Consider the following 27324-nt stretch of genomic DNA (forward strand, 5'->3'; position numbering starts at 1 on the left):
TACTCCTGTAGGCTTTCTACAGGATTTTGTTGTGACTGTTATCTTTTTCTGCTTTATCTTGGCCTGTTTGCTTCTGGATAACCATGGGGCCCTAGATTTGGCAGTACCACCCTTTTTCTTTGTGGAGACATGTCTACACTGTGCTCGTAGAATCTCGCTTTTGAATGTCTCCCACTGATTAGATACCGTTTTCCCTTCTAGTAACTGTATCCAGTTCACTTTTGCCAGTTCACCTCTCAGATTTGTAAAATTTGTATTCTCCCAATTTAGAACTTTTACTCCTGCTCCATCTTTGTCCTTTTCCATAATGATGTTCAATCTAATTGCATTATGGTTACTATCCCCAAAATGGTCACCCACTGCTACTTCATCCACTTGCCCAGCTTCATTTCCTAAGACTAAATCTAGAATTGCACCCTGTCTCATTAGGCTTGTTACACGCTGGCTGAAAAAGTTCTCTTTAATGCAGTCCAAGAATTTTGTGCCCTCTGTGCTCTTCACACTGCTCGTGTCCAAACTGATATTAGTGTAGTTGAAGTCTCCAACTATTACTGCCCTTTTGTTTTTGCACTCAGAAATTTGCCTACATATTTGCTCTTCTAACTCCCTCCCACTATTTGGGGGTCCATAATATACTCCTAGCAATGTGGCTGCCTCTTTTTTATTTCTGAGTTCAACCCATATGGCCTCATTTGATGCTTCATTTAGTATATCATCCCTCCTCACAGCTGTAATTATTTCTTTAACCAATAATGTTACACCACCACCTTTTTTATCCCCCTCTCTATCTTTCCTGAAAACTCTATATCCAGAGATGTTGAGCTGCCATTTTTGCCCCTCTTTAAGCCAAGTTTCCATTATAGCGATGATATGATGCTGCCACGTACCTATCTGTGCCCTCAGCTCATCGGCTTTATTTGCTATGCTCCTTGCACTTACATATACACCTTTTAACAGTGCCAAATTCCTGTGCTGTACACTTTTTAATCTGTGCTTCTTCTGCCTTTCAGAGTCACTCAGTAATTCTCCAGCTCACGTTCCCTGTTCTGAGTGTGCCCTTGGGTTTCCAGCCCCCTGTCAATCTAGTTTAAACACCCTGCAACAGCACTAGCAATCTGCCTGTGAGGATATTGGTTCCACTATGCGTGAAAATGAGGCTTTTTTTCCTCAAGAACCATGTGGTGGTCACTCCGACCAATGCTGTCATAATCAAATGTCTCTGTGGCAGGTAGATGGGTGAGGGTGAGGTCAAATTGGTTTTTCCCTCTTGGCTGTCTCAGCACCTGCCGCAAGCCCAATCTGCCAGCAATACCCTTCAGGAGATGGCCAGCTCGGTAAGTAGTGGTACTTCCGAACAATCTTTGGTGATGGACAGAAGCCTCTCATCCAGAGCACATTCTGTGCCTTTCCTATCCTCCATGCTTCTTCCAAATGGTGAAGATGGAGGAGCACTGATTTATCAGCTGAAGGAGGGCAATAGATGGTAATTAATCAATTTCACCACTCATGTTTGACCTGATGCCATGATTAAATTTATAAAGTTCAGAATTTAGATTGTGATCTTTAAGAATAATAATAACTTCTTCATGTAGATGCCTAATTATCTGACATGAGTATTTATTTTTTTGCAGGCTCAGGAGGGTGATTTGTTTCTGGAGCACACTGAGCCCCAAAGACCAGAAGTAGTTGATGATTTTCTAAGAAATTTTCTTATCAAGATGGGAATGATGAAAACTCTTGACTGTTTTCAAACTGAATGGTAAAAATGGATTTATCTTGTGTGCAAAATCTATACACTTAACTTTGAGTTGCTTTCTTTCCTTGTCTCGGGTCCCTTTTAAAATTGTGTACATAACCTACATATGTCTGATTCATATGGTGATTTCTAAGTTGGGTGCAGTAAAAATTTCACCTTGCAGTCTATTTGCAGACTTATACTTAGTTTTCAAAATTCCCAAATAAAACTAATACAGTATTTCAAATCAATTTTATTGCAGGGCCCTCATTTTCTGTACTTCAGAACATTTGCCCAATCAATTGATCCATAATGAATACTTCAATTCTGTAACTGTCTTTAAAAATGTCATTATGCCAAAATCTTTTCAGTTCTAATGTCATTAGATATGAAATTAGCCTTTCTTCCACATCATTGTTGTGGAGGTTGAAAGCATGGCTTAGTTTATAAGTGAGTACGTTACATTTATCTTCACAAAAGTAAAGCAGGAGTTTGAGAAATTGGATAGGATAAAAATATAGAGGAGGTACTTAAACAGTTGGCAGCGCAACTGGTCCAGATGAGATACATCCTAGATGGCTGATGGAAGTAATTATGGAAATAGCAGAGGCTCTAGCCACATATTTTCAATCCTCCTCAAATATGGGAGTGGTGCCAGAGGACTGGAGGATTGCATATATTGCACTACTGTTCAAAAAAGGGATGAGGGATAAGCCCGGTAATTATAGGCCAGTAAGTTCATCACGGCCTTGGGGAAACCTGAAAACAATAATCCAGGCAAAATTGTAAATTGGTAAAATATGAATTAATCATTGACACCCAGCACATGATAGAATTCTTTGATAAAATTAAGAGGTTTGATGAAGGTAGTTTGTTTGGCATTGCATATATAGACTATCAAAAGACATTTGATAAAGTATCTCAGAATAGACATGTTAGCAAAATTGAAGCCTATAGTATTAAAGGGGCAGTGACAACATGGATACAAAATTGGCTAAGGAACAGAAAGCAGAGTGGTAGTGAATGATTGTTTTTCAGACTGGAGGGGAGCATACAGCAGTTCTCCAGAGGTCGGTATTAGGACCATTGCACTTCGTGCTACTGGAGCTAGCACTATGGAAGTCAGAGGCCCTCAGAATGGCAATAACAATGCTTTTAGTGTGACGCCCTGTGCTGGGAAGGGCGCGAGCTGTGCACCAGAATAGTTGATTGTGATATCAAACAGCCATTCTGGTTTATGAAACATGGACCACACATGTTCACTGAAACCATTCACTTTCCACTCATACCTCAACATGCATTCATCTGTGAGAGGAGCCTCCACCTGTGCTACGTAAAGGGCTAGCAACCAACTTGCAGGTAATTTTGACTAACATCAGCTGTTACTAAGTTTGTGGAAGTGAAAGTGAACTGATTTTGGAAGTGTTGTGGTGAGTTGTTGAATTTGGCAGGGACTGTTGCTGCATCCTCATGGAGAGCACTGGATTTAGTGATCTGTCCAAATAAAGGCTGCAACAAGTATAGCAATGTCTTTGGGTTTTCAAGAGAACAGGGAGGTGGAGCAGAGGCTGTGGAGAAGGGAAGCTCTGTGCAGAGGAAGGAAGCGGAAGGGGCATCCAGGATGAAACAACAATTAGTAGCAGTGTTTGTAGCATCGATGCTGCCATTCTGGGAGTAGACAGCAGGTTCATGCTCCACTGTCCCACAGCCATTTCCCCGTAGTGATGCCTTAGCAACCTGACTAATGTTGGAGGGCATATTGATGGGCTGCTGTCCTGACATGCATGCCTTTTGATCACAGAAATCTGCAGCCATGATGGCAACAGTCTGAGAGTGCATAGTATCAAATAAAGATCTCATGACCTTCATCTGAGCTTCACTGCAGCACTGAGACATTGGGTGGCTTCTTCCTGTGCTGCAGTGGAAGCTAAGCCACCAGATGCTGCATCATGTTTGTGCCTGCAAGTACAGGCTTGGAGTTGGCCACCACTTCCATGGTGGAAATGATAGGGTTCAACCTCCGCACACGGCCCTGTGCAGTGTTGAAGCCTGAATCTGCCATGCTCCTTGACAATAATGGGCGATCTGGCAGGTCTGCTAATGAACCATTCACCTGTGTTCTCCTGTACACCACCCATTTGAAGTCTTTATCTGAGTCCCTGCAGCAGAGCTTGTCTGCATTTACACCCTCTGGAGAGCAGGCAAATGAGTTATGCTTTTCCCCAGTCTGGCTACAATCCACTTATGCCCAATAATTCATCACTTGCAGACCTTGATTCCAAATAGCCTCTGAGGATTGCCCATTGCCAGTCCTCTGAGTTTCTGGCTGAGTGTGTCAGATGAGTGATATTGCTTCTTCATCAGCAGTGTGATATTGCTCTCTCTCTCCCTCCTGGATGTGCTATGGCTGGGCAGGTGACAATTCTGTAAGCATAAAATCAGAAAGGGAAAGCTGTGGTGAGGAAGCGGGGGTGGAGTGTAAAGCCAGAGATACATGCAGCTTGCTCATCATGCCACATAGCAGCATGAGGGCAAGGTAGTTGAGAAAAAATATAAGGTAGTAACATCTATCATCCTGAATGCTTTCATCTGCAGTATACCCATAATGTGTAGCACCATTTTCTCCATTGGGCTCGGGATGAAGGCATGCCTGTTCCTTGCTGGTTCGGCTTTGGTCACGTCTATTGTTTGTCACCTATTGTGTTGCCACCAGTGACAGAAAGGACAATATTGTGTTGCATTGTGCTTGGGTGATGTGCTTGCCACAGCTGAATAACTAAAGGTATGTGGAAACAGTGGGAGGTGGGTATGAGGAATTATAGGAAGGTGTGTAAGGGTGAGGTGAAGTATGTGAATGTTAGGTTGACCCCTGACAACTAGAGATTACTGATGGGTAAGTGGTGTGGACGTGATGCATTGAGTAGCATGAGAGGTTGTTGGTGTGGTTGGTAGGAGATATCATGTGAAGATGCATTTATTGATGTTGACCACTCACATGAGGTCATTAGACTTCTTATGGCACTGCTGTCAGCAACTTGAGCCCAGACCTCGGGCATTGACCACCTTGATCACTTGCTCCGTTTCCTTCAATGGATGATCCATGAGGGCTTCCTCACTCTCCAAAGAAATATAGCCTCTTTCCTTATTTCAATCTCTGCCACTAAAGCCTTCAGCATTGCATCCATGAACCTAGAAGCCCTTTCTCTTCCTGGTGCTCCATTTTTAGCAGCTTCTACCTGCAGGCAGTTAGCGTCAGCTTCCTTCAAATGAGTGCTGCCCCCTTCAAGAGGGGCTGCATCACATGCTATCGGTGCATGCTGCTGGGCCTCCTGCTGAGCGGTCAGCCAGAAACCAGCATGGGCTCTTCTCTGCCCAGCACTACAGTCCTTTAGATGAGCGGCAGCACAAAGTTTGCATGCTATCTACTAGGAGCGAACTCAGGCAGATTGCAAATCATGATTCACAATGAATTCGTAATTAATTTTTAGCCCATAGAGTACAAAAGTAAGGAAGTTGTGCTGAGCCTTTATAAATCATTGGTTAGGTCTTACCTATCGTATTCTGTCTAATTCTGGGCACTAGAATTCAGGAAGGATGCCAAGGTCAAGAAGCTGCGCAGAAAAGTTACTAGAATGATGCCAGGGACCCCTTCCCTGAAAACTTTAACATAATTTTTGCTCGCAAGTGTACTCAATGCTCTCATTTACAATTTGACATCAAAAGCTCTAATTGGGAATGAATTTTACATCAAATTTAATAGTGAGCTCAAGCCTTTATCCAGTGTGCTCAAAGCTATCAAATACGCTCAGCAATCCACATTGAAAAATACAAGGGAATTAATTACTTAAATAATATCTGAACTTATTCAGTTTTTCATTTTGTTCAAAAAAAATCATTCCGCTATACAGTACATGCTTGGGTCCAACGCCTGATCCCAGCAGTTCTTAATTCTGTTTAATCTCAGGGTCAATACTTTCCACCCACCCCTTAGGTCTCAGGGTCTAAACTCTTGCATCGCCTCCCCTAACCTCCAAATGAGGGTCGAAATTTTCCTCTCCCTCCCCCACCAATTTCAATTCTCTCCCTCCAGCCTCCAAACTTTCCACCCTCCTTCCAGCCTCCATACACTCCCCTTCTCTCCAGCCTCCAGCCTCCAACCTCTCCCTCTTTCCTCCAGCCTCCAAACTCTCCTCCATCCCTCCAGCCTCCAAACTCTCCTCCATCCCTCCAGCCTCCAAATTCAGCTTTATCCCACTTATGTCCAGACTCTTCCCCCCACCCCACCATCTCCGGACCTTGGGCCTCATCAACCTCTTTCAACGTCACCCCCTCCTGACCTCTCTTGATGACCCTCGCTCCAAATTACTCAATACTTTCCTCATTGCCATGGCTTTTGCTGCTCCTGCGACGCCTTCAAATCTGCACCAGGGCTGGCTAGAAAGTGTCACTTCCGGTTTCTAGCTGGCCCTGTGAACAGAGATCTCCGGTTAGTGCTGGGGGGAGGAAAGGGGAAGGGGGAGGGGAGGGGGGAAAGGAGGCAAAGGGGGAAAGGAGGGGAGGAGGAAACAGGGAAGGGGCGGGGAGAGGAGGAAGGAGGGGAGAGGGGGAAAAGAAAGGAGGGGAGAAGGAGGAGCGAATAAGAGGTGTGGTCGGAGGGAGGGGAGAGAGATTGGGTGGGGGTGAGGGGGGTGTTACCCTACACACAGCAAACATAATCAGCTGGGACTTAGGAAAATTTTGGCTGTATATATAGTCACATTTTGTTGTAATCACCGCAGGATGACAATTGATGACGATGCCCTCAGTTGATAATTGTTATTTGACATCACAAGTATGGTTCTGAGTGAAACTGATAGTTAAAGGGTCAGTTCTGAGTGAAAGTGATAGCCAGATGATTGTTTCTGAGTACAAGTGATATAAAATGATGACAAGTGATTGCATTTGGTAACAACTGATGTCAAATGATGTCAAAATGATTGCAACTGAGTGCAGCTGATGTCAAATGAATACTGTTGAAAGCAAATGATGTCAAATGATATGAAAAATTTTGGGTAGGGATGAGGAACTTCAGTTATGTGAAAACACTAGAGAAGCTCTCCCTAGAGCAGAGAAAATGACAAGGAGATTAATTGAGGATTTCAAAATCATGAAGGGTTTTGATAAAGTAAATAATGAGGAACTATTTTTACTGGTGGAATGGTTTGTAACCAGAAGGCACAAATTTACTATAATTGGCAAAAGTACCAGAGGTGTGATGAAGAGAATTTTTTTAATACATTGACATATTATGATCCAAAATGTATTGCCTGCAAGGGAAATGGATGCAGAGTCAATAGTGCCCTTTAAAAAAGAATTAGCAACTTACAGCACAGAGTCAGGCCATTTAGCCTATCATGTCCTGCCATTTCTTTGAAAGATGTATCAGAATGTATATATTGGCTTTTGAGTGGGTTCATTGCAGATTCATTAGGATTATACTAGGGTTTAAAGGGTTAGATCATGAAGATAGGTTGCTTAGACTAGACTTGTATTCCCTTCTGTAGAAATTAAAGGATGATCTTTTGAGGTATTAAGATGATTGAAGGATTTGCTGGGGAATAGAGGAAAACTACTTCTACTGGGTGATTCTAGAATCACAGAGTCACAGAATCACAGAATTGTTACAGCGGATGAGGCTGCCACTTAGCCCATCATGTCTGCACCAGCTCTCTGAATGAACAACTCACCTTGTACCATTCCCCTGCCTTCTCCCATAACCCTGCATTCTTCTTTTCTAGATAACAGTGTAATTCCCATTTGAATGCTTGAATTGAACCTGCCTCCACCAGTCTTTCAGGCAGTGCATTCTAAACCCTAACCACTTGCTGCGTAAAACATTTTCTCCTCATAACACTTTTGCTTCTTTTATAACTTAGTTCAAACCTGTGCCCTCTTGTTCTCGATCCTTTCATGAGTGGGAACAGTTTTTCCCTATCTATTCTTTCTAGACCCCTCTTGATATTGAATATCTCTACCAAATCTCTTCTTAGCCTTCTTTTCTCTAAGGAGAGCAGTCCTAACTTCTCCAATCTATCTTCACAACTGAAGTTCTCATCCCTGGAACGATGGTCATGCATCCTTTCTGCACCCACTCTAAAGCAGTGCTCTAAAGTGCATTGCCCAGAACGAGACGCAATTCTCTAGCTGAGGCTGAAATAATGATTTACCCAAATTCAATGTAACCTCCTTGCTCTTCTATACTATGCCTGTATTAATAAAGCCCAGAATACTGTATGTTTAATTAACTGCACTCTCATCCTGTCCTGCCACCTTCAATGGTTTATGTCCACAAACACCCAGGTCCCTCTGCTCCTACATCCCCTTTAGAGTTGTACTTTTTACTTTATATTGTCTCTTCATGTTCCTCCTACCAAAATGAATCAATTCACATTTCTCTGCATTGAACTTCCACCTGTCCATCCATTCCACCAGCTTTTCTATGTCCCTTTGAAGTCTACACTATTCTCCTCTAAATTCACATTGCTTTCAAGTTTTCTATCATCTACAAACTTTGAAATTATGCCCTCTACATCAAGGTCTAGGTCGTTAATATATAAGGAATATATAGGAAAAGCAAGGGTCCCAACATTGACCCCTGGGGAACTCCACTACCTTCCTCCAGCATGAAAAACATCAATTAACCATTGCCCTCTGTTTCCTGTTGCTCAGCCAATTACATATCCATGTTGCTACTGTCCCTTTTATTCCATGAGCTATAACTTTGCTCACAAGTCTGTTGTGCAGCACTGCATCGAATGCCTTTTGGAAGTTGATGTACACCACATCCATTGCATTGCTCTCATCAACCTTCTCTGTTACCTCTTCAAAAAACTCCAGCAAGTTAGTTAAACATGATTTTCCCTTATGAAATCCATGCTGGCTGCCCTTAATTATCCTGCATTTGTCCATGTGACTATTAATTTTGTCCTGAATGATTGTTTCTAGAAGTTACCCCACCACTGAAGTTGAACTGACTGGCCTTTAGTTGCTAGGCTTATCTTTACAACCTTTTTTGCACAAGGATGTAGCATTTGTAATTCTCCAGTCCTCCAGGACCACCCCTGAGTCTAAGGTAGACTGAAAAATTATGGCCAGTGCCTCTGAAATTTCCACTCTCACTTCTCTCAGTATTCTTGGATGCATCTCATCTGGTCCTGATGCCTTGTCAACTTTAAGTACAGCCAACCTGTCCAATACTTCCTCCTTCCCAATTTTGAACCCATCTGGTGTCTGAATTACCTCCTCTTTTACCATGGCCTGGGTAGATTCTTCTTCCTTCAGAAAGACAGATGCAACATATTTGTTTAGTACCTCAGCTATGCCCTCTGCCCCCAAGTGTAAATCCCCTTTTTTGCACCTGATCAGCCCTACTTCTCCTTTTACCACTGTTTTCCTATTTATTTGTCTATAGAAGATTTTGGGATTCCCTTTTATGAGCTGCCAGTTTCTTTTCACATTCCCTCTTTGCTTCTCTTATTCACCTCTCCTCTGAACTTTTTATATTCAGCTTGGTTTTCAATTGTATTTTCTACTTGACACCTGTCATAAGCACACATTTTCTTCTTTAGCTTAATTTCTATCTCCTTTGTCATGCAGGGAGTTCTGGAATGGTTTACCCTACCTTTCCCTTTCAAGGGACTATTCCTTGACTGTGCCAGTATCATCTCTTAATTGAAGGTAGCCCATTGATCAACTACCATTGATTCCAATTTATTTGATTCAGATCCATTCTTACCATGAACGTGGCTTTTCCCCAGTTAATTTATCTTACTCTGGACTGTTCTTTGTCCTTTTTCATACTCAGACTAAAACAAATGATACAATGATCATTATTCCCTAGATGTTCTCCTTCTAACACTTGATCCACTTGGCCCACCTCATTTCCAAGAACCAGGTCTAGCAGTGCCTCCCTCCTTCCTTGTTGGACTGGAAACATACTGCTGAAGAAAATTTTCTTGAGCGCACTGTAGGAACTTTTGCCCCTCTCTTCCCTTGACAGCACTACTATCCCAGTCTATATTTGGTTCATTTTTGTACTTCTGTAATTTCTTTGCAAATTTGTTCCTCTACATCCTTCTCACTAGTTGCTGGCTTGTAGACTACACCAAGAAATGTAATTGCAATTTTTTTGTTCCTGAGCTGTAGCCAGATAGATTCTGTCCTTGATCCTTCTGGGACATCCACTTTCTTTAACACTGCAATGCCTTCCTTTATCAATACTGCCACCCCACCCACTTTTCTTCCTTTCCTTTCTTTCTTGAACATCTTGTATACAGAGATATTTAGTGCCTGGTCCTGCCCTTCTTTGAGCCAGGTCTCTGTTATAGCCACAACATCATATTTCCACATGATAATCTACGCCTGTAACTCACCAGTCTTATTTACCACACTTCGTGCATTCACATACAGGCACGGTAACCCTGATTTAGACTCTCTTACTTTCTCCTTTACTCTGGCCCCATCTATATTAACTTACTATTCCCTACTCTAATGCTATCTATCTCTCCCAGTATTCCGTGCACCTTGGTACTCCTCTCTAATATAATTTCCTGATTCCCACACCCATGCTGAATTAGTTTAAAACCTCTCAACAGTACTGGCAAAACACTCCACAAGGAACTCTGTCCCAGCTCTAAATGAGGGGTGTAATCTTAAAATTAGAGCTAGGCCATTCAGGACTGTTGTAATGAAGTTTTCCTCACAAAGGGTAGTGGAAATCTGGAATTTTCTTACCAAAAATGCTGTTGAGAATTGAAAATTTTAAAACAGCTATCAGTGCCTATGCCTGTTCCCATGGTTCCCAGCTGATATTTGCTAGGTAAGGCTATTAAAGGAATCAAGGTGGGTAAATGGAGCTAAGATATAGATCAATTATGATCAATTTGAAAGGTGAACCGGCTTAATGGACTGAATGGCCTATGCCTGTTCCCATGGTTCCCAGCACATGCAGAGCAAAAAAAAAATCCAATCTCTTCAGCTCAGATATAACTACCAGATAAACTAATCAAGTTGTTTAAAGGATTTGTAGAAAAGGGATTTGCTGCATGTTGCGATGTAAAACTTTTGCTCTTTTTACTTGTTCAGAGTGTTTATCCTAGAATTCAGGGTTTTAGCCAATTTTATTGCAACTCACAGAAGAATGGAAGGATTTCAGTTCCACTAGAACTCGAGATTTAAACATTGGTGTCATTACATTTACTTAAATTTAATTTTGAATCGTTGTGCTCACAGATTTTATCTAGTTCATTTTGTAGCTGCTTGGCTACCAATGGCCCTTTTCCTTAGTTGAGCAAAGATTGCAACTTTGACCAGTTTACAATATTCCTGAATTCAAATCATTGATGTAAAGTTGGAAATTAAGGGTCTCCTGCAGTGAGCATGCTTCGAATGTGGAATGATATCAAAAAGACAAACTTAAGGGCACTCGACCTGAATTCGCACAGCATTCGCAATAAGGTAGGTGATCTAAAGGCACAAATAGAGGTAACTAGGTATGATATAATTGCCATTATAGAAACATGGCTGCATGGTGACCAGGTCTGGGAACTGAATATTCAAGGATATTCGATGTTTAGGAAGGACAGACATGAAGGAAAAGGAGATGGAGTTGCACTTATAATAAGGGATGGGTTCAGTGCATTAGTAAGGGGGATCTCAGATCGGAAGAACAATGTATGGAATCTGTTTGGGTGGAGCTAAGAAAAGCAAAGGGCAGCAGACATTGGTTGGAGTTGTTTATAGGCTACCAAACAGCAGTAGTAATGTGGAGATGAGACAAGCCATGTGGCATGGGCAATGCAGTTATCATGGGTGACTTCAATTTTCATAAAAATTGGGTAAACCAATTGAGCGCTAATGCTGTGGAAGACCAGTTTCTGGAGTGTGTTAGGGATGGTTTTCTAGGGCAGTATGTTGAAAAGCTGACTAGAGGACAGGCTATTTTAGATCTAGCATCATGTAATGAAAAAAGGCTAATTAATAATCTTGTTGTAAAAGAACCTTTAGGGATGAGTGACCACAATATGATAGAATTTTGCTTTATGTTTGAAAGCGAGGTAGTTCACTCTGAAGCAAGGGTATTACAGTTGAATAAAGGAAATTATAAAGGCATGAGCGACAGATTGGAAAAATATATTAAAAGGTATGACTGTATATCGGCAATGGATAGTCTTCAAAGAACTATTACATATCATACAGCAGTTATACATTCCTTCAAGGTGCAAAAACCCAAAAAAAGCCCGTCAACCGTGGCTGACATTGGAAGTTAAGGATTGTATAAAATTAAAAGAAAGGCTTATAATGTTGTCAGAAGTAGTAGTAAACCTGGGAATTGGGAGGTTTTAGAATACAGCAAAGGAAGACCTAAAAACTGGTGAAGAAAGGGAGAATAGAATATGAATGCAATCTAGCAAAAAACAAAAACGGTCTGAAAAGCTTCTAGAGGTATGTAAAACAGAAGCATGTGGGTAAGACAAATGTGAGCCCATTACAGGCATAGTCAGGAGAATTCATAATGGGGAGTAGAGAAATGGCAGAGAAGCTAGATGATTTCTTTGTGTCTGTTTTCACTGTGGAAGATACAGGAAATCTCCCAGATTTAGAGATCCAAGGGACTAGGGAGAATGAGGAGGTGAAGGAAATTAGTATAAGTAAAAAGGTTATATTGGAGAAATTAATGGGGCGGAAAGCGATTAGTCCCCGGGACCTGATATTCTGCATCCTAGGATGTTGAAAGAAGTTGCTATGGAGATAGTGAATGCATTGGTGATCATTTTCCAAAATTCTATAGGCTCTGGAATGGTTCCTGAAGATTGGAAGGTAGCAAATGTCACCCCACTATTTAAGAAGGGAGGGAGAAAGAAAATAGGGAACTACAGACCTGTTAGCCTTACATCAGTTGTAGAGAAAATGCTAGAATCTATTATAAAGGATGTGATAAATGGACACTTGGATAATCATGATCTGATTGAGGATGGTCAGCATGGATTTGCGAATGGGAAATTACGTTTGACAAAATTATTGGAGTTTTTTGAGTATGTTACTAACTAAATTGATAATAGAGTATGGACGTAGTATACTTGGGTTTTCAAAAGGCTTTTGATAAAGTCCCCCACAGGAGGTTGATTAGCAAAATAAAAACACATGGGATAGGAGGCAATATACTGGCATGGATTAATGATTAACTAACAGGCAGAAAACAGAGAGTAGGAATAAATGGGTCTTTCTCATTTTGGCAGGCTGTGACTATTGGGGTGCCGCAAGGATCAGTACTTGGGCCCCAGATGTTCACAGTATATATTAATGATTTGGATGCAGGGACAAAATGTAATATTTCCAAGTTCGCGGATGATAAAAGCTAGGCTGGAATGTGTATTGTGAGGAAAATGTAAAGCGGCTACTGGAGGATTTGAACAGAGTTAGCGAGTGGGCAAGAACATGACAGATGGAATATAGTGTGGAAAAACATGAGGTTATCCACTTTCGTAGAAGGAACAGATGTGCAGAGTATTTCCTAAATGGTAAGAGATTAGAAAGTGTAGGTATACAAAGGGACCTGGGTGTCCTTGTCCATAAGTCATTGAAATCTAACATGCAAGTGCAGCAGGCAATTAGGAAGGCTAATGGAATGTTAGCCTTTATCGCAAGAGGATTTGAGGGCAGGAGTAGTGAAGTCTTGCTTCAATTGTATAGAAGCTTGGTTAGACCACACCTGGAGTACTGTGTGCAGTTTTGGTCCCCTTCCCTCAGAAATTATAATATTGCCATAGAGGGAGTGCAACGAAGGTTCACCAGAATTGTTCTGGAGATGGCGGGACTGCTTTATGAAGAGAGACTAGGGAAATCAGGCCTGTTTTCTCTAGAGTTTCGAAGAATGAGAGGTGATATCATTGAAACCTACAAAGTATTTAAAGGAATAGACAGGGTAGATGCAAGTAAGATGTTTCCCCTGGTTGGGGAGTCTAGAACCAGGGGACACAATTTCAAAATAAAGGTTAAGCCACTTAGGACTGAAATGAGGAGAAATTTCTTTACTGAGAGGGTTGTGAATCTTTGGAATTCCCTAACCCAGAGGGCCATGGAAGCTCAGTCATTAAGTATGTTTAAGGTAGAGATTGATAGATTTCTGATTGACAATAATGTAAAGCGTTATGGGGATAATGTGGGTAAAAGGCATTGAAATGCTCGATCAGCCATAATCATATTGAGTGGTGAAGCAGGCTCGAAGGGCTGAATGGCCTTCTCCTGTTCCTATTTCCTTTGGTCCTTTGGTCCATGGGGCATTCAGCAATCCACCCACTGAAAAACAGATCAGAAGGAGGACAAAGTTAAATAAATAATATTGCCAAACAGAAAAAGGGAGGTTTGAGTTGTAAATAATTAATGTACAAAGTGTTGCAAATAAAATCACTGTGTTAGAGGGAGTATGATATAATAGTATTAATAGAGATGGGGCTTATTCTGGAACATACCAGGATACAAAGTTATCTATGATGGAGAGAATAGGAAGAGGAATGGAAGGGATGGCGATGTTAATCAAAGAAATCCATTAATGTTCCTAGTTCCACAGCTTTGCTGGTAATCTATTACACATAATTATCATGCTTTCAGTGAACCAGTTTGTCCTGCATTTTCTATTTTATTTTCCTTAATTTGTAAATATGATCCTTTGGGAACAGCAGAAGGGGTTAGCTGGATCCATTTTGTCCATGCAGCCCTTTTCTGTATTCCCTTTAATAATTGAATATCCTTTTATGAAATAACAACAGCTGTAAAACTATATGCAGTATTTCAGATATGGTCTTGTCATGGCCAAATACAATTTTAAAATTATTTTTTTGAAATTGAATATTTTCCCTCTTACTGTGCATCTCGATATTCTGCTTGTATTTTTAAAGGTCTGGGAACATTGTATTAATGGTTTTAGTAACTTGGTCCATTAAAACCTTCAATCTCTCTTCTGCTCCGATGTCTCAAGAACATTTCCATATGTCATGTGATTCATACCAACCTTCCATCTGCCAAATCTCATATCCTTATATTTTCCTATATTAAATTAACTCTGCCGTTTCTCCACCCACTGATCCAGCTTGTCAAGATCTTTTTGAATTTGTCTGCATTTCTAGATATAATATATAAATATGGACACTTTGGTACATTTCCTTTCTCTATATCATTTTTTTATTTCATGGAATTAAGTGTTGCAGGCAAGGTCAGCATTTATTGCTTATCCCTAATTGCGCTCAAAAACGTGGCAGTGAGCCATCTTCTTGAGCCGCTGTAGTCCATTTGGTGTAGGTACATTCACTGTGCTGTTAGGAAGGGAGGTCCAGGATTCATCAGCAGTGAAGGAACAGCAATATAACTCAAAACAGGATGGTTTGTGGCTTGGAGGGAACTTGCAGGTTGTGGTGTTCCTTGGGTCTGCTGCCCTTGTCCTTTGAGGTAGTAGAGGGTTGGGGGTTTGGAAAGTGCTGTCAAAAGAGGCTTAGTGAGTTGCTGTCACTGTGCTTTGATGGTGGAGGGAGTGAATGTTATGGTGTTGGGTACAGTGCTGCTCAAACGGGCTGCTTTGTCGTGAATAGTTTCAAGCTTCTTGAGTGTTTTTGGAGCTGCACTCATCCAAACAAGTGGAGAGTATTCCATCATCCTCCTGATTTGTGCTTTGTAGATGGTGGACAGGCTTTGGGGAGTCGGGAGGTGAGTTACTCGCTACAGGATTCTGAGCCTCTGATCTGTTCTTGTAGCCACAGTATTTATATGGTTGGTCCAGTTAAGTTTTTGGTCAATGACAACCTACATGATGTTGATGGTGAAGGATTCAGTGATGATAATGCTGCTAAATGTTAAGGGGAAATAGTCATTGCCTGGTGCTTATGTGATGTAATTGGTAGTTACCAGTTATCAACCCAAGCTGGAAAGTATGAACATGGACTTCTTCAGTATCTGAGGAGTTGTGAATGGTACTGAATACTGTGCAATCACTAATGACCATCCCCACTTCTGACCTTATGATGGATAAATAAGCTAAAGATTCTTGGGCCTGAGGAACTCCAGCAACAATATCCTGGGACTGAGGTGACTGGCTTTCAACAACCAGAACCATAGCATTACCCAAACTGAGCATAGATGAGTAGTTTAAGTGTTGCTTGATAGCACTGTTGACAACACCTTCCATTACTTCACTGGATAAAGGGAGCCTGTAGATGTGGTATACTTGGTTTTCCAAAAGGCATTTGACAAGGTGCTCCTATCACTGCTCGCTTGTCCCTACAACCACACCCCCCCTCCACTTCTCTCCCCCCCCCCACCTTAAACCAGCTTATATTTCACCCCTCTCCTTGGATTCACCTAGTTCTGTTGAAGGGTCATGAGGACTCGAAACGTCAACTCTTTTCTTCTCCGCCGATGCTGCCAGACCTGCTGAGTTTTTCCAGGTAATTCTGTTATTGTTTTACAATTGCATTAGAAGCAGTTCAGAGAAGGTTCACATGACTGATTCCCAGGATCAAGTGGTTATCTTATGAGGAAAGGTTAGACAGATTGAGCCTATATCGATTGGAGATTAGAAGAGTGAGAGGTGCTTTTATTGAAACATATAAGATCCTCAGGGGACTTGACAGGGTGAATGCTGAGAGGATGTTTCCTCTTATGGGAGGGACTAGACACAGTTTAAAAGTAAGGATTCTACCATTAAAGACAGAGATGAGGAGAATTTTTTCTCTCACAGGGTCATTAGTCGGTGGAATTCTCTTCCCTAGAGAGCAGTGAAGGCAGGGTCATTGAATATTTTTAAGGCTAAGTTAGATAGATTCTTGATTGACTTGGGAGTCAAAGGCTGCATGGGGTAGGCAGGAAAGTAGAGTTGAGGCCACAATCAAATCAGCCATGATCTTATCAAATGGCGGAGCAGGCTCAATGGACTAAATGGCATACTCCTGCTCCTAATTTGTTTGTTCATATGATTTAGAGTGAACTCATGGCACGGTAATTGGCTGGACTGGATTTGTTCTGATTGTTTTGATAAAAGATAGGTGAACAATTTTCCACATTTTGGATTGATGCCAATGCTGTCAAAATACTGGAACAGTTTGGCTAAGGCCAGTTTTGAAGCACAAATCTTCAGTAGTACAGCTGAGATGCTCAGGGCCCTTAGCCTTTGCTGCATCCAACACCTTCAGCCCTTTCTTGATGTCACTTGTGTGAATTGGATTGGCTGAAGACTGGCATCTGTGATGTTGGGGACCTTGGAAGGAAGTCAATATGGATCATCCACTCGGCACTTCTTGCCAGATGGTTGCAAATGCTTCAGCCTCGTATTTGTATTGATGTGCTGGGCTCCCCCATCATTGTGGATGGGGATGTTTGTGGAGCCTTCTATTTAGTTAGTTGGTTAGTTTTCCACAATCATTCACAACTGAATGTGGCCGGACTGCAGAGCTTAGATCTGATCCACTGGCTGTGGAATTGCTTTACTCTGTCTATTGCATGCTGCTTCCGCTGTTTATCGTGCTTGCAGCCCTGTGCCCTAGCTTCACCAGCTTGTCGCCTCATTTTTAGGTATGCCTGATGCTGCTCATGGCATGCTCTCCCGCACTCCTCATTGAGCCCCTCATTTTAGAATAACACTGCTTAGAAGGAGGCCCCTCAGCCCATTATGCCTGTCCTGGTTCTTAGCTAGAGCTATCCAATTAATCCCACTCTCCTGTTCTTTGCACATAGCCTTGTAATTTTTTCCCTTCAAGTATTTATCCAATTCCTTTCTGAATATTTACTTTTGAAATTGCTTCTACCACCCTGTGGCGCAGTGCGTTTCAGATCACAAAATTTCACTCTCTTTAAAAAAAAAGTCTCCGTTGTATTGCTGGTTCTTTTGTGAATCATCTTAAACCTTTGTCTTCTGGTTACTAACCATGCTACCACTGGAAACCGTTTCTCTTCATTTACTCTATCACGACCATTCATGATTTCTCCAACAAGAGAGAATCTAACCATTGGCCCCATGATATTCAGTAGTATTATTATTGCTGAATCCTCCACTATCACCATTCTCGGGGTTACCATTGACCAGAAATTGAACTGGACTAGCTATACCAATCCTGTGGCTACAAGAACAGGCCAGAGACTAGGAATCCTGCGGTGAGTAACTCGCTTACTTCCTGAATCCCCATCTACAAGGCACAAGTTAGGAGTGTGACTCCACTTGCCTGGATGAGTGCAGCTCCAACAATACTCAAGAAGCTTGACACCTTCCAGGACAAAGCAGCCTGCTTGATTGGCACCCCATCCACAGACATTCACCACCACTGACAGTGGCAGCACTGTGTACCATCTACAAGATACACTGCAGGAACTCACCAAACCTTGTTACACAGCATCTTCCAAAGCCACTTTAAGGATAATAACCCCAGATTCTCCAATCTCTCCACCTAACTGAAGACCCTCATCCATACTGGTATTCTATAAATATCTTCTGCACTCTCTCCAAGGCTCTGACATCCTTTCTGAAGTGTGGTGCCCAGAATTCAATACTGTCATTAAGCTGAGGCCTAGCCAATGTTTTTTTAAAGGTTTAGCATGACTTCCTTACTTTAGTGCACTGTTCCTCTATTAATAAAGGATACCATACGCTTTTTAACAGACTTCTCAACTTGTCATGCCATCTTCAAAGACTCCCAGCTGTCATTACCCCTGTACTATTTAGTTCATATTGTCACTCCCTAATCTTCCAAAATATATCAATTCACACTTCTGTGCATTAAATTTCATATTCTATGCATATGCCCATTTTACCAGTCTGACGATATCCTGTTGCTATTCTTTTCTTTACTACATTTCTGAATTTTGTACCATCTACAAATTTTGAAATTATGCCCTTTAGTCCATGTCATAAATATATATCAAAAAAGAGCAGCGGTCCTAATAATGATACCTGAGGAACATGACTGAGGACTTCCCTCCAGACTGAAAAATAACTTGACCATTACGCTCCACATTCTGTCGCTTAGCAAATTTTATACCTATGTTCTCATTACCCCTTTCATCCCATGGGCTCTAATTTTCCTCTATACCTAAACACTTTGTCAGACTTTGTGAAAAGTTCTAAACAACTTTGGCCCCAAACCTGAATCTTGTAGTACTCCAATAGTAGTAACCAGTTGCCCACCAAATATTTGCCCATGCACGGCTATTCCTTGTTGTTTAACATTGATTGTTTGTTATGTACCAATCAACCATTTGGAAATCTATTTTAATACATTCCTACTTGTTCCTTGTGCAGTACCCTATTGTGTAGGACAATGTCAAATGCCTTCTTGAAGATCATATCCACTACCTCTCCCCCATCTCTCCAAAAAATTTGAGCATGAACCCTAAAACCACACGTAATATCCTGGATTAACTTTTGTCCCTAAAGTCCTAGGGCAGGATTTTCCCCCCGTCAAGGGTGAAGTTGAAGGGCGGGCACACACAGGCGCTCTCCCAATCGGTGCCCCCGATTGGGGGCACAGTGCTATTTTATGTGGACGGGCCAATTAAGGCCCGCCCAGCGTCACGTCTGCACAGAAGCGCTGTGTGCTCCTTGTGCAGGCAGGGGGGAAAATCCCAAAATCAAGAGTGCACTCTTTTGTGCATGCACATGAAAGAGCGCACTCATCTTCCTGAGGCTAAGTGCTGCCTCAGAGAGATCGGCTCTAAATGTAAAAAAGCTAAAAATAGAGTAATAAAATTTCCCTGACACGTCCCCTCATGTGACATGTCCATAATTTTGACAAAAACTTTATTAAAATTTTTGAAAATCTACATGAAACCTCATCCTGCCCATGTAGATGGTACAAAATTCAGAAATGTAGTAAAGAAAAGAATAGCAACAGGATGCCCATGGATGAGATTTCATGCTTTTTCTTATTCCCGCCGGGGCTTCTGGCCTGCACACCAACCTTAAGGTTGGACGGGCAGGTCCACTAATTACTTTAATTATTTTGTCAATGGCCTCAATTGGCCATAGTCAGGTCGCCGGGCACACAGCTGATTTTGCTGCATCCCCTCCTATCTGAAAATTTAAATGGGGTGCGGTGACGACGGGAGTTCTGACTGACATCATCGCACGTAATTATATGCATCAGTAAGTGGGCCCCACACCCCCGCTCGCTGATGGGAAAATCCAGCCCCTAAAATTTCAAACCCTTAAGCCAAAAGCAGACATGCTTGACATTTTTATAATTGCCTCTGTTTCGAAGATCGGTGTCACGTTTGCTATTTTTCAACCCTTTGGCATTTGGCCTGATTTATGAACTCTGAAAAATACCCATAAGAGGATTCTCAATTATTTGAACCAAGTCCTTCAGAACCCTGGGACAAAAGTTATCAAAGCCAGCAACCTAAGATATCTTGAGCTTGAGCTTCAACAATTCCCCAATATGTCCTTCTTTGTGGTTTTAACATTTTTCAGTTTATATTCACCTTTAAACTGTGCCTCCAATTCTGGCATTTCTACACACACCAACCACCCCCCCCACACCCCCCACACGCCACCCCCCCACCCCCTACACACCACCCACCCAGACTCCCCCCAACATACCACCTCCCCACGCACCACCCTCCCCACACACCCCCCCCCCCACACCAACCCCCCCCCCACACTCCCCTCCCCACACTCCCCTCCCCACACTCCCCTCCCCACACTCCCCTCCCCACACTCCCCTCCCCACACTCCCCCCCCACACTCCCCCCCCACACTCCCCCCCCACACTCCCCCCCCGACACTCCCCCCCGACACTCCCCCCCGACACTCCCCCCCCACACTCCCCCCCACACTCCCCCCCACACTCCCCCCCCACACTTCCCCCCCCAACACTTCCCCCCTCAACACTTCCCCCCTCAACACTTCCCCCCCCACACTCCCCCCCCCACACTCCCCCCCCCACACTCCCCCCCCCACACTCCCCCCCCCACACTCCCCCCCCCACACTCCCCCCCCCACACTTCCCCCCCCCCACACTTCCCCCCCCCACTCCCCCACCCCCACTCCCCACCCCCACTCCCCCCCACACTCCCCCCCCACTCCCCCCCCACACTCCCCCCCAACACTCCCCCCCAACACTCCTCCCCAACACTCCTCCCCCACACTCCCCCCCCACACTTCCCCCCCCCACACTCCCCCCCCCACACTTCCCCCCCCCACACTTCCCCCCCCCACAGAGCCCCCCCCCACAGAGCCCCCCCCCACACAGTCCCCCCCCCACACAGTCCCCCCCGAGACAGTCCCCCCCCGAGACAGTCCCCCCCCCCACACAGTCGTCCCCCCCACACAGTCGTCCCCCCCACACAGTCGTCCCCCCCACACAGTCGTCCCCCACACAGTCCCCCCCAACACAGTCCCCCCCAACACAGTCCCCCCCAACACAGTCCCCCCCCACACACTGCCCCCCCACACACTGCCCCCCCACACACTGCCCCCCCACACACTGCCCCCCCACACACTGCCCCCCCACACACTGCCGCCCCCACACACTCCCCCCCCACACAATACCTCCCTACACAATACCTCCCCACACAATACCTCCCCACACAATACCCCCCCACACACTCCCCCCCCACACTCCCCCCCCACACTCCTTCCCCCCCCCACACTCCTTCCCCCCCCCACACTCCTTCCCCCCCCCACACTCCTTCCCCCCCCCACACTCCTTCCCCCCCCACACTCCTTCCCCCCCCACACTCCTTCCCCTCCCACACTCCTTCCCCCCCCACACTCCTTCCCCCCCCACCCTCCTTCCCCCCCCACACTCCTTCCCCCCCCACACTCCTTCCCCCCCCACACTCCTTCCCCCCCCCCACACTCCTTCCTCCCCCCACACTCCTTCCCCCCCCCACACTCCTTCCCCCCCCCACACTCCTTCCCCCCCCACACTCCTTCCCCCCCCACACTCCTTCCCCCCCCCACACTCCTTCCCCCCCCCACACTCCTTCCCCCCCCCCACACTCCTTCCCCCCCACACTCCTTCCCCCCCCACACTCCTTCCCCCCCCCACACTCCTTCCCCCCCCCACACTCCTTCCCCCCCCCCACACTCCTTCCCCCCCCCCACACTCCTTCCCCCCCCACACTCCTTCCCCCCCCACACTCCTTCCCCCCACTCACTCCTCCCCCCCACTCACTCCTCCCCCCCACTCACTCCTCCCCCCCACTCACTCCTCCCCCTCACTCCTCCTCCCCCCCACTCACTCCTCCCCCCCACTCACTCCTCCCCCCCACTCACTCCTCCCCCCCACACACTCCCCCCCCCCCCACACCAACACCACCGCCCCACACACCAACCCCTCACACCACCCCCCCCAACCTCACACTCCCCCCCACCACACACCATCCCCCCACCACACACCACCTCCCCCCACACACCACCCCCATCCCACAGAACCCCCCCACACACCACCCCCATCCCACACACCAGCCCCCCCCACCTCACACTACCCCCACCCCCCACCAAACCACCCCCCACCCCCCACACACCATCCACCCACACACTACCCCTCTACCACATACTCCCCAAGAGTGTCCAGCCCATCCGACTCCCTGTGACCTCAGCTGGGAGAATGCCACTGTCACACAGCAGGACCTCAAAAGCAGGCCGTGGCCCTCAAAGTCTCAGCTCTCCAGAGGACACCTGCCAAAGTCATCACAGACGGACAGTGCGTTGCAGTCAGCAGACTGCCTCTACCTCCGCTATGGATGTCTGGGGAGCACCAGGACTTAGGGGCAGGGTTAGGAAAGTTAAGGAGAATTAGTTGCACAGCCTGGGCAAGGGTGTTAATCACTTGTGTATATTGTTCAGTATTGTCAATAAACTCCCAGGAATGTCTCCCTGCCTATGGCTCCTGGTTCTGATGAGCAGTGTTCTTGTCACTCAGAGGTGAAACCTTTCTGCACCAGATAAAGGCAGGTGTCTCAGCCCTGTTCTCTGTGCAGCCTTCAGACCAAAGTAATGGTTCAGCCTCACACTCTGGAAACATTACTGATGCCTGCACCTCGGTGGTACTTGTCATTGCTGCCAGAATGTAGTGGGCAGGCACCACAGAGTTCTCTCATTCTCTCGATGTGCTCTCAGCAGCTTTAAGGAGAGGCTGGCCCCCATCTCTTCAGCATGTGTGACCATTAATGCTGTGTTCCAGCTCCTGAAGGGCTCAGGTGCTGAAGGCAGACAAAGTATCAGATGGTTCTAAAGTTTCATGGCTGCGTCTCTGTGATATGACCCTGATCACAGAGTGCAAGCAAGCTGCCCTTGGCAAGACAGGAGTCAGACATTCTCAGATGCTATGTGAAGACTTATGGAGCGTCCTCACTACATGTCGTCATTATCCTCTTGCAATCGAGCGACTGATAGGGCCTCCACTGCATCAAATATAGAGGTATTCACGCTGCCATTAGCCAGACTTGAGTCAAACATTCACAGATGCGATGTGAGGATCTATGGGGTCACCTCACTGCATGTTGTCATCATCCTCCACAAATCTAGCAGCGATGAGGGCCCCCTGAGTGCGCCTGCCTTGTCTAGCCAGTGTGAGGGCCTCGTCCCCGTCATTGCCGCCTTCGAGGACCTCCTCAGTCTCATCCCCATTGGTGTCCTACTCATTGGTGGAGACATGCAGCTCCTCCATCTCCTCCTCAGCCAGCTTGTCTCCCTGTTGCAGCACCAGGTTGTAAAGGGCACAGCAGATGATGATGATGCGTGACACCCTCTGCAGACTGTATTGCAGGGCTCCACTAGACCGGAGCCTCATCTTCAACATCCTGATGGTTTGCTCCACTGAGTTGCGAGCTGCAGCATGAGCCTCATTACATCGTTGCTCTGCTGCAGTCTGAGGCCGCAGCCTGGGTGCCATCAGCCACAGCCTCTGTGGGTAGCCCTTGTCCCCGAGGAGCTATCCCTGCAGCTTCTGTGGATCCTAGAAGACTCCAGGGATCTGTGACTGACTGAGAATGTAGGTGTCGTGCACACTCCCTAGAAACCGTGCGCACACCTGCAGGATGCATTTCTGGTGGTGGCATACCAGCTGCACATTCAGTGAGTGGAATCTCTTGCGGTTGATGTAGTTCACTTTGTGTAGCGATGGAGACCAGAGCGCATGGGTGCTGTCAATCACACCCTGCCCCTGCGGAAATCCCGAGATCTGGAAGAATCCAATGGCACTTGTATCCTGGCTGTTCTGGTCCTGGGCGAAATGCACAAAGTTGTGTGCACGTGAGAAGATGGCATCCCTGACCTCATGGATGTATTTGTGGGTGGTGAATTGTGATATCCCAGAGAGATCGCCTGTGGAGCCCTGAAAGGAGCCACTGGAGTAGAAATTGTGCGCCGCGGTCACTTTCACAGCCATTGGCAGTGGATGCCCTCCATGTCCCCTTGATGCCAAGTCCTGCAGTAAGTGGCAAATGTGAGCGACCAGGTCCCTAGACATGCGCAGCCATAGGTGACACTGGTTCTCGGTCATCTACAGGAATGGCAGACAGTGTCTATAGACCCTGGGTGTCACTAGGCACCGACCAGCTATGGGTCACTCTCGCTCTTGGACTGTGTGTGCGGGAGCCCTGGCAGCCCCTTCTTCCTGAGGTTGCTGCTCCTGCCTTTGTGCAGCCAGGAGCCTCAGTTGCTCCCTCCTCCATCTTCTCTGCTCTCTGTAGGCCATCAGGCATACAGCTAGGTCACCAGGTTCCATGCTCCTGATGTGGACCTCCTGTGGCATGAAAGAGAAAGAGTTGTGGTTAACATGGCTGTAATTAGCTCCTTTCCTGGCCCTGTGTGATGTCCCCTTAATGCTTTCCGGACAGTGCTGGCCACCCCTCGGAAGGCCACAGGTGAGTGCACTGCATGGCTGCCCTGTCAGCCTGCGACATGGGGGAGACTGCTCCTAACCAGGATGCTGAGATTGCAAGGGACTGTGAGCTCCTCCAGCTGTGACTGCTACATGGCCAGTGTTGGCAAGGAGATTGTACAATGTGTGCAGTCCAACTGCTCCACGGTCCAGTAAATAGTCGCGGACTCACAGTCTGTGGCGCGGGGAGGGGGGGCGGTAAGGTCTGGAGTGCTTGATAACACTTTGGTGCCTCCATGTTGTTGCGTGGGCAGGCAGTCTAGGAGCCTGACCCCAATGATATCACTGTGACTGTGCCTGAACTGTCTCAGTTGCAGAGTTACAGGTCACTTTATACAGGTGTCACTTCCCTCACCTACCCTGCCCCCCACCTTGATTTCTTGGGCAGCAGTTGCCCACTCTCCTCACTCCCAACAGTCGCCTTTGAGGCTGGGCAGCCATTCTCCTGGAAATCCAACCCCCCCCCCCCATCAACAATAGCCACCTCTGAAGCTGAGCAGCAGCTGCCCCTAGACATCCCCCTGTCCTGACAACAGTTGCCTCCATGGCTAGGCACAGCAGTTGCCCCCGATGACGGTCACCTGAGGCTGGGCAGCAGTTGCCCTCGGACCCCCCCCCCCCCAACAACAGTCGCCTCTGTGGCAGGGTGGCACTTCACCTCGGCCCCCCCATCATCCCTGAAGCCTGCCAATCTCTGCAGAACAATGCTGATCTCTCACCACCAGTTCCCCTAAGATAAGGTCGCCAAGTGCACGTCACCTGCATGCTGTTGTGAAACACGTCGACGTGCTTTCCCACAGGACGTGGACAGATGATCCGGGGAGATGCAAGAGCCTGACAGAATGGCCTTTCAGTGATCTGCTGATGTATTACAATGTGCTCTCTTATGACCGTTGGCGGGAAATGCGGCCCGCCATTGATGGGCTGAGAGGATGATCGCGACCTGCCTTCCCGCCATCATGAAACCTATCATGCCCACTGCCAGCAGGCATGGAAAATTACGCCCATAGTTTCTAATCTCATGACTACCCTAAAGGTCAGTATATTATGGTTACAGGATCTCAAATATCTTTTTTTATTCATTCATGGGATGTGAATGTGATATGAGCATTTATTGCCCATCCCTAATTGCCTTTCAGAAGGTGGTGGCAAGCCACCTCCCTAGCTTGGCTTGCTAGGCCATTTCAGAGGGCAGTTAAGAGTCAACCACATTGCTTTGGATCTGATCAGGTAAAGACAGCAGATTTCCTTCCATAAAAGACATAAATGAATCCAAGAGGTTTTTATAACAATCTCATCATTTCACAGTCATCATTACTGATACTAGCTTTTTATTCAGATTTGATAATTAACTGAGTTTAAATTCCCCATCTACCTTGGTGATATTTGATCTTATGTCTGTGGATCATTAGTTCCATACTCTGCTTGTTGTTTCCCCTCATTTATTAGAACTAAATCCAAGATTGCATTCACCTTTGTGGGTTTTTTAATGTACTGTTTTAAAAATTAATGCCTCAGAATTTCATTAATTCATGCTTGTATGCACGCCAGTCAACGTGAGGAAAACTGATATCCCCTGGGAATGTTACAGAACACTCATCTGTATTGGCATCTCCCAGAAAACTGCATCAGCCTCCCAATGGTTTTTTTTTTGGTATGCATTTGCATACTCCCATAACTATTTTCCTTTCATTATTCTTTTAATTCTACCAAAGAGACTCAGTACAACTTCTAGCATCGAAATCTGTTGCAATGCTTCTCTCTCCAACAAGTAACTCTGCCCCACCTGTTGCCTTACCTTCCTGGTATCTTCCTAAACACACAGAACCCTGCAAGTTAACTTCTCAATCTTCATTTGATTTTGAATAAGTTTCAATCATTTCCAGAACATTTATTTCCTTCCTACGTGCCAGAACTTCTAGCTGATATATTTTATTCCTTTATATTCTTTGTATTCATTTAATGACATTTCAGAATATCCTTTAATATTCTTACTCCCTCATTTATAATTATTCTTAACATGTAGCCTATTTTGTTTCTCCCTCCATGTCATGCCAGAAGATTTGAACATGCGTCTGTTGCTTTTCTCATTCTAGTTATTGTTAGTGAAACATATAAATCAATAAGACATCTGCTTGAAAATCGTACGTTTTACATTTTGTCATATCAGGTATGAAATGCTGCAAAAAGGCTCACTAAAATTGGAGGAGGTGGGATTTGTTCCTGATGTGTATGCTCAAAATCAGCTGCTGGAGAATGAGGTGAAAAATTTGAAAAAAGATCTTGAGGGCTGCAAGATAACAACCAAGTATGTAGTAAATAATTTAATGTTATTTGAAAGTGCAGAAATTATTTTACATGGAAACATATGTGTATGAAATATTCCTATCACCTTAGCAACAGTGAAAACCTGCCAATTTTTGAATCTACAGCACAGCAAGCGAAACATTAGTAAAACTTAGGAAAGAACGTGATTTCCATAGGATGCATCATAAGCGTGTGGCACAAGAAAAGAACAGACTCATTAATGATATTAAAAGGTAAGGAAATGCGTGATATTTTAAATTGTCTTTGGAAAGTGCAACCAAGTTTGAAAATGTTAAACTCATCTTTTATAAAAGAAAAGAGTAACCAGGATTTTCAGTCTTGGAGGTTCTATTTGCTATTAAGTACTATTTCAAA

General features: G+C 45.1%; 1 protein-coding gene across 1 annotated transcript in view; it reads left to right on the plus strand.

Annotated features, from left to right (window-relative positions):
• LOC121284978 (sperm-associated antigen 16 protein) overlaps window positions 1-27324 on the plus strand; it is a 1312939-nt gene that overhangs the window by 42582 nt on the left and 1243033 nt on the right. Inside the window, exons 4-6 of the mRNA XM_041201017.1 lie at window positions 1632-1759; window positions 26813-26950; window positions 27075-27182. Coding sequence (XP_041056951.1) covers window positions 1632-1759; window positions 26813-26950; window positions 27075-27182 — 374 coding nt within the window. The remainder of the gene's footprint in view (window positions 1-1631; window positions 1760-26812; window positions 26951-27074; window positions 27183-27324) is intronic.

Source organism: Carcharodon carcharias, chromosome 12 (genome assembly GCF_017639515.1).
Source record: "Carcharodon carcharias isolate sCarCar2 chromosome 12, sCarCar2.pri, whole genome shotgun sequence".
NCBI lineage: Eukaryota > Metazoa > Chordata > Chondrichthyes > Lamniformes > Lamnidae > Carcharodon > Carcharodon carcharias.